Here is an 8,486-nt window from a genome sequence, read left to right on the forward strand (position 1 = left end):
GAGAATGGTCCAAGACTTGGCCATGAGAAGAAAAGAAAGGCTCAAGGCAGCAAGCCAGCAGAGAGGATTAAAAAGGTATAAATCCCACTGATGGACTGGTAGGACACTTCCTCTTATTCCCTCCCCACTTCTACCTCTACTAGACTGACAGAATCTTTTCATGTTGGAGAAATTCATCTTGTAGTTTTCCAGTTTTTGTTTCTTTTGTTAAACTTCCTTTTTCTTCTCAGAGACATAATTTTGTTTGTTTGTTTGTTTGTTTGTTTGTTACTGAGGATCAAACTCAGGACCTTGCACTTGCCAGGGAAATGCTTATTCCACTGAGCCATCTCTCCAGCCCCAATTTATAGATTTTTGACTAGCTTTTTAGCTAATTTCTCATAAAATTATCCAAAGTTAAAATGAGCAAGTTATAAAAATTTCACACTTGAATAATTCAGCTTCCTATGTGCTTACATTTATCATCTTTAAGTTTCTCAGTGGTTCCTGACCCTGGCAGTGTGTCAGAACCAACTATCCTTATAAAATTGTAGATTTCTAGGCTTCTCTGAACTACTTCATCATAATCTCAGACCTGGAGTTGGGTGAAGTAGGCAGGAAGAAACCTAAGAATCTGAATTTGATGAAAGCTCTTTGCTTATAATTAATAATTCTGATATGGCTAGTCAGTGGGCCAAGTTCGGCAACCACTGTTAGAGCATGCATCATGATTTGCATCTGATAACATTTATTTCAGAATGTGGAAAGGGACCAAAGAAAACTTTTGCCCCACCTATACAAAAATTGCATAGCATGATGCCTCATAGCCCTGATTTACCCATGGAGGCTCCAGGAGTTGGCTCCCCAGAGGCTGAGACCAAGCCAAGCCAACCGAAGTCCAGGGTAGAGAAGAAGCAGAAAGTAACCACGGAGAATGGTCCAAGACTTGGCCATGAGAAGAAAAGAAAGGCTCAAGGCAGCAAGCCAGCAGAGAGGATTAAAAAGGTATAAATCCCACTGATGGACTGGTAGGACACTTCCTCTTATTCCCTCCCCACTTCTACCTCTACTAGACTGACAGAATCTTTTCATGTTGGAGAAATTCATCTTGTAGTTTTCCAGTTTTTGTTTCTTTTGTTAAACTTCCTTTTTCTTCTCAGAGACATAATTTTGTTTGTTTGTTTGTTTGTTTGTTTGTTTGTTACTGAGGATCAAACTCAGGACCTTGCACTTGCCAGGCAGACACTTATGCTTCTGAGTATCTCAGAGAAGGTGATGGTACCTCACACACTAGAGATCTCCCCAGCCCTAAGACATCATTTTTTAAAAAACAATTTATGTATTTGGTATAGGATCTTACTACGTAGCTCAGACTCGTAGTGATTCTCCTGTTTCAGCCTCCCCATTGCTGGGATTACAGGCATGCGCTACCATACCCAGTTCTGGTGGCTGGCTTGGTGTGCCTGGGGGCAGGGTTGGCACAGTGTGTGGTGCCTGGATTGAACCCGGGTCCCTGCGCTTGCCAGGCAGGCACTTAGACTGCTGAACTATCTCCCTGGCCCCAACAGAAAATTTTTTGATGAAACCATTTAACCAGAAATAATGAGATGTAGAGCTGGTGATATAGTTCAGCAGCACAAGCACCTGCCTGGCAAGCACAAGGTCCTGAGTTTAAGTCCCAGTACTTAAAAAAAAAAATGGATGAGGTGGAATAGAGGTGGGTATAAAAGTAGACAGAGACTTTATAAATGCTTTCTCTCCTTTGACTCTTTCATTCCAGGAGATCTGGAGTAGAGGTTATGGTCTCCTTAGGTATATTGACTTTGTAATTTCAGTCCTGTGAACTGCCTGCTGTAGCAGAGGAAAAAATTATGAAAAAAATAAGCAGTTTTCCTTTTTACCTTTGTCTTTGCAGGAAAAATTAATTCTTACTGATTCAGAATTTGAGGAGATTGTCCAGACTGTGCTACGCAAGTCCCTCAAGGAGTGCTTCGGTATGGCTTGTAGTGAGAGCAAAAGGAATTTCAGTTAGGCAAAGTGACTATTATAATAGGGGCAGTATAAGTTTGACAGCTTCTCTCCTTTTTTTCCATCTTCCTAAGTAAGGAAATATTAGTTGAAACTTTGAAAAATTTCATTCCCCAAAATAGAACTATAGCTAAATCACCTTAGATAAAGGGTATAGGTTTTCACAATAAAAATAAAGGGTATAGATTTTCAGAATAAATAGTCTCACCCAAAATTTTAAATGCAATTTTAATAATCTACTTAGAAAAGATAAATTGCTTCCCAACTTGGAAAAACTTAATCTTATATATTTGTATGCTTAATAACTAATTTAATACTACTCAAGGATTTATTTTTTAAAATAAAGAACTGTATAGTATAGGCCTTGAGACCTTCTCCATAAGGCCAAGTAGAATAGTCTGACATCTCAGTCATTCTTAGTGTACTTTTTTATTCCTAGAAAGAGTTTATAGAAAAATTATATACAATGCAGAGTAAAAGTTTATATATATATATATATATATATATGACATAAAATTATTATCTGGCTGTCATGGAATGAGGAAGATCAATCAGTAAAGGCTTGCAGGAGATCTGAATTTGTAGTTTTTCCTAAGACTTTAAAGACTACAGGTTCTATCATATGGTAAGAGACCAGAGGTAGGGGCTCCAGGCAACAGGAAGAGATATGTTAATGAACTGCTATGGTAGAAAATGTTGGAGTACCATGACTGTTTTCATTTTATGTTTATAGTGTTTTATTTTGGGAAGAATGAGATTGGGCCTTAATTTTGCAGAGACTTCCTGTGTAAAGCCAACAGTGTACATCCAGTCAGGCAAAGAACCGGGAATCATTACTTCTGCTACTAATGATGATAATGCCAGTGGGTAAGTTGATCGCAGAGAGACATGTACAACCCAGGATTCATAAATGATGATCTATTTGTCATGTTCCCACTGATTTCTCTTAGTTCAAGAAAGAGAACTGTGTGGGCTAGGGAAAAAACAGGCAAGTAAATGGGTAAAATGATGTCAGGAGGCCTCAGTGAGCCTAGAATTCTTTTTAGTGCCAGGAATTGAACTTGCACCTAGTGCTTGCTAAGCACAGTACACCCCTAGCCCATAACCCAGACTACTTCTGTCTTTTATTTACCTTCAGGTTATTTAAAAAGGTTGGTACTGATGTTTTTCCTTTCTAACTTTTCCTTTGATAAAATGCATCCTTTGCAGAGAGAAGGTGATGGTACCTCACACACCAGAGATTTCATTGTCTCTGGAAGATGAAGTTACCCCAGAGATGAGTGCATCTGGGCCAGGCCAGGCAGTTCCTGCACCCTCTGAGAAGAAAGTTGACAGAGAGTACTTAAGCAAAAGAAAGAAGGAGGCTCGTAAGTATAGTCAAGTACATGTTGATGCCTGGCTCTAGTAGTTACTTCAAAAATTAGAGAGTGGGATAATGGGCAGACCGAGAAATTTCAGCTCAAGGCTTACAACTCTGTGGCTATGATTCTTTTACCTGCCTATAAAGATTTTATTCATCTCTGTACTTTACCATGTTTTATTTTATCTTCTCAGAAGGTGAAAAAATGGAGACACCCAAAGATGGACATGAGCACAGACAGAGAGACCAATTAAAGGACATGTTGTGGAATCATTCTCAGACCAAGGATCAGACAAAAAAAAGAAAGAGAGATGGTTTTGGTGAGTTTAGCCATGGTTTGGAAAACCTAGTTGGGCTGAAAAGTTGAGATGAAGAAAGAAGCAGGGATTAAAATGTTAGAGGAAACACTGTTATGTCTATATTTTATCTCTCACACCTATTTGTTGGAGGATGTAGTGCTGAAGAAGAGGGAGAAATATTTTATTTATTCAGTCATTTCTTCACATAATCCCTAGTTACTGGATATCTGTTATATACCAGACATTCTAAATGGTGCCCAGGCAGAAAAGTAAAAGGAGACCTGAAAGGTAGTGGAAAAATTAGGAAAGTACTCATGTTATCACAGATGCCAGAAGAGAGAATTTTAAGAAAGATGGAGTGGTCAGCCACCTTAGATGCTACCCTAGAAAAACCAAAGAGAATAAAGATTTGAAAATGCTCAGTAGGAAGTTATTAGGGTCTTTGTTATATCAAATATATGGATTGGTAAGGGTAAATGGTAGATAATAATTGATTAAAGAGTAAACACTTTTTCAGTTAGTCTAAATATGAAAAGAGGAAGAAAATGGTACATAAAATGGAGTAGAGTTGTGGAAGAGAGTCATTTTCTCCTTATAACTTTCTTTTAAAAGAGAAGGCTGGTGGTGTAGCTGGGTGAATTTCTTGCCTAGCATATACAAGGTACTAGGTTCTCTCCACAACACTGCAAAACAAAATAAGTATAAGAGAGTGAAAAAAGAGAGCAATTTGGGTATACTTACATGCCAAGGGAAACACAGAGAGGGACAGTTTGACGAGATAGGAATGGGAAGAGATTCAAAGGTTTTATTTTCCTCAGAAAAAAAGAAACCTTAGGTATTAATACCAGGTGGAGGGAGTATAAGGATATGCTATCTATGGTGTCATTTATCCTTTGGCTTGCTTTTTCTTTTTCTTTGGTACTGGGTTTTGAATCCAGTATTCTACAGCTAAGCTCTGTCAACAGCTCATTACTCTAAAACAGCTATGAATGCCTTATATTATGCACTAGGTATTGTACTAGTTGGTAGAAAATATAGTGATGAGCAAATTTGATAGCCCTTCCTTTGTAGAGTTTGTAGTTTAGTGCATCAGCAGATAATATGTGAAATAAGATAACACTGGGGAATTGTATGACAAGAAGTAAGTTCAAAAGTTAGTATAGGGGCCGGGGAGATGGCTCAGTAGAATAAGTGCTTCCCTGGCAAGCGAAAGGGCCTGAATTCAATCCCCAGTTCCAAAAAGAAAAAAAATTAGTAGATAATAATCTGGGAAAAAATAGTACACTAAAAAAAAAAAAAAAAACCCAAAATGAAATATGCCAGTAAAAGAAAAAGTAACAGTAGAAAAAAAGTCAGTGTTATATATATATGTGTATATGTATATATACACATATATATGTATATAAATCAATAGATCGATTTAAAAGCATAATATAATTTGCACATCCTTGCAAGAAAACTCTTAGAATGACTGTGTGGCCACCAAACAAGGTAGTCCAGGTCAGCAAACCATTCATCTTATTACAGTGACATGATGATATAAGCTGGAAGTATAATTTGGACAGTAAGGGGATGTGAAGCTCATATCACTCCAAGGGAGGTTCTAGACAGTGGGTTCTTTTCTAGAAAAGAAAAATAAGCTTTTGTTTTTTGATTGTTTGTGACTATGTACACTCAGATGTTCCTGTTGAGAACTGTTGGAATACTTCAGACATTTCTAGCTAGTGTAAATTGTGTCATTAGGTTTATGTTGCCTGATGATGACCTGGTATGTATCTTCTCCCAAGAACCGGACTTAAGGCTAGCAGATGGGAGTTCATTCCCTAGGTGGCGCTTGTGAGCTGAATGATGATCACAATGAGTTTGTCAGCCTCTTGTTTTATCCGCGAACCATTCTTGCTGTTTTTTATAGTTGCCAAGGCCAAGAGAGTCCTCTTGCAGTAAGAAGTAGAAACAACTATATCCAGTGAACACAGTTTGCATTAAGTACTATGAAGGAAAGGAACAGAGTGTCATAAGAGGAAATAATGGAGAACTAAGTAAAATTCAACCAGTCAGGGAATACCTACCTACCTTCCTTCTTTCCTTCCTTCCTTTCATTTTTTGGTACAGTGTCCCTCTACACAGTTTGGACTTGTAGTGATCCTCCTGTCTCAGCCTTCCTAGTGCTGGAATTACAGGCGTGTGCCACCATATGGCATGGTATGAGGTACCAGAGATTGAACTCATGACCTTGACTTGCCAGGCAGGCACATATGCTGCCGAGCTATCTCCCCAGCCCAGGGATTGCACTTCTAAGGAAATACTATTTTAGTTGAAACCTAAAGAAGAGTAGAAGTCACCTAAGTGAAGAATAGAGGAGAGGTTCCATTTGGTTTTTTTGAGACAGAATCTCACTATGTAGTTCAGGCTAGCCTTGAACTCACAATGTAGTGTTGAATTTGAGGTGATCCTCCTGCCTCAACCTCCTAAGTGATAGGATTACAGATGTGCACCTCCACACCTGGCTAGGAGAGGGTTTTAGGTGGGGTAAAGTTTGGCATATTTCCAGTACTAAAAGCCTGTGTGATCAGAGTTCAGAGAGCAAGGGGAGATAGGGTGGGAAAATGGAAAGGAGTAGGCAGTGGCTTGATCAAAGGAATGCTGTGGAGCGAGCGCCAGTGGGAAGCCATTGGTGGATTTTAATCAGAAAGTAAGATCATCAGAGTCATGTTCTCAGGTGGTTTTTTGGGAATGGAATATTTGGGGAAGAGCTGAAAAATTCATACTAGGATCATAAATTAGTGCTAAGATTAAGTTTTTGGTAGCTTGGGTTAAGATGTAAAAATAGAAAGATGGACAGTTTTGGAGATAAAATTGTCAGAATTTGGGAATGAATTTGATATTGGTGAATGGGAGAGAGAGGAGGCTTTGTTTAAAGATGATTAGTTTCTGGCTTAAACAGTTATGTGAAAGGAAGCGGAAAAGAGTAGAACACGTTTGTGGAATATGTTTTTATAATGAGTCATTTATTTTATTGATCGATATTAACTCTTGTGGGCCCCAATTCCTGTACCTATAGTTTCTTTTTCTAGTCTTCCTGCCGTACCTCTGTGTGTGTGTGTGTGTGTGTGTGTGTGTGTGTACATATATATATATGAAAGGATAGAAGGGGAGGGGAGGAGAGGGGAGAAGAGGGGAGCTGTCTGAATTCAAAGCTAATTGGTCAGAGTGAAGAGGTTGCTACCAAGTGGCAATGCTGGAGGGGCCAATAGATTGGAGAGTAAGATGAAGTGAAAGTTGTGGGGCGTTCCAGAAATGCAAATTAAAACAACACTAAAATACCACCTCACTCCAGAAGGAGTGGCTATCATAAATAAATCAACTAATAACAAGTTCTGGAGAGACTGGAGAAGAAGGAACCTTCTTCTTCACTGTTGGTGGGAGTGTAGACTAGTATAACTACTATGGAAATCAGCCTGGAGACATCTCAAAAAACGAGGATTAGAAGTCCCATTCAACCCAGCTATTTCCCTTCAGGGTATCTCTTTAAAAGAACTGAAAGCATCATACCACAGAGATATATGTGCCCCATGTTTTTAGCAGCACAGTTTGTTACAGCCAAATCTTGGAAACAACCCAAATGCCCATCACCTGAGGAATGGGCAAAAACAATGTGGTATTTTTATATAATGTAGTATTACTCAGCTATAAAGAAAGAGAAACCTGAGGATTTATTTTTCATTTTTTATTTTTTTTTGTGGAACTGGGGATTGAACTCAGACCCTTGTGCTTCCCAGGCAAGCACTTATTCTACTGAGCCATCTCCCCAGCCCTAGCCTGAGGATTTTATAGGCAAATGGATGCAGCTAGAGGTTAACGTATAAGAATAAATTAGACCCACATGTGTAAACATTGTATTATCTCCCTAATGTAAGAACCTGAAAAATTAAGTAGAATCCGCAAAGTATAGTAGATATAGTAAAATGGAAAGAAACTGAATATAAGGAATAAACAATTGAGATGAGGGAAAGGAGAAAAGAGTAAAAGGAATGGGAAAAATCATGTAAATATATACACAGGATAAAACTGAGGTGATTGTACTACTAATTTCTATCAATTTTTTGGAAATAGTTAATATTTAAAATTTTCACTTTGACCAATTTTATATGCTAATATCTATAATCTGAGGAACTATAATGTGCAATATAACAATCACTGTTGAATACCTTTCACCTTGTTCTTTAAAAATGTGTGTTATTTTTGGGGGGCCGGGGAGATGGCTCAGTAGGATAAGTGCTTGACTGGCAAACGCAAGGATCTGAGTTCAATCCCCAGTTCCGCCAAAAAAACAAAACAAAATGTGTGTTATTTCTTATGTCTTACTGAAAGGAAGAGTTAATGTTTGATCAATCTTGCATGCTTAGATTTGATAATCTGAGCAACAAATTTGATGATATAAATGTGTAGTTTAAGGACAGGGGCAAAGCCATACATTTATATGCACAAGATGGGCAAGGCATTGATCCTGAGAAACATCAGTAGGTTTTTGAAACTAGCAGTTAATTGGTAGGATTCTCACACTGACCAACTATACATGCTGATACCTGTGAACCAAGCAACTGCACTGAAGATAGCAATGTGTAATAGAAGGGTCACGCTTGGAATACCTGTCATTCTGGTCTTCTAAATACATCTTGTCATGACATACCAATTCTTACCATATTTTCTCACAAGTAAAAGTTGTTTTTTTTAAAATGGGTAATAAATGAAAAAAAGACACAAGAAAAAGAAAATGTCACAGGACTGTCCTACAATGCTGTATATGGTTAGATTTCTAA

At 38.2% G+C, this 8,486-nt stretch overlaps 1 protein-coding gene and 1 long non-coding RNA gene across 2 annotated transcripts in view; both read left to right on the top strand.

The window, feature by feature from the left end:
- Window positions 1-966, top strand: part of LOC111816598 — a 6,026-nt gene extending 5,060 nt beyond the window's left edge. Inside the window, exon 3 of the long non-coding RNA XR_002820958.1 lies at window positions 737-966. This is a non-coding gene — a long non-coding RNA (uncharacterized LOC111816598). The remainder of the gene's footprint in view (window positions 1-736) is intronic.
- Window positions 967-1,227: 261 nt separating this feature from the next.
- Zcwpw1 (zinc finger CW-type and PWWP domain containing 1) overlaps window positions 1,228-8,486 on the top strand; it is a gene marked incomplete at its 3' end in the record, with an annotated part of 17,480 nt that continues 10,221 nt past the window's right edge. Inside the window, exons 1-5 of the mRNA XM_023714319.1 lie at window positions 1,228-1,257; window positions 1,895-1,973; window positions 2,784-2,874; window positions 3,217-3,374; window positions 3,562-3,687. Coding sequence (XP_023570087.1) covers window positions 1,228-1,257; window positions 1,895-1,973; window positions 2,784-2,874; window positions 3,217-3,374; window positions 3,562-3,687 — 484 coding nt within the window. The remainder of the gene's footprint in view (window positions 1,258-1,894; window positions 1,974-2,783; window positions 2,875-3,216; window positions 3,375-3,561; window positions 3,688-8,486) is intronic.

This window comes from Octodon degus, unplaced genomic scaffold, assembly GCF_000260255.1.
Source record: "Octodon degus isolate 3935 unplaced genomic scaffold, OctDeg1.0 scaffold00035, whole genome shotgun sequence".
Classification (NCBI taxonomy): domain Eukaryota; kingdom Metazoa; phylum Chordata; class Mammalia; order Rodentia; family Octodontidae; genus Octodon; species Octodon degus.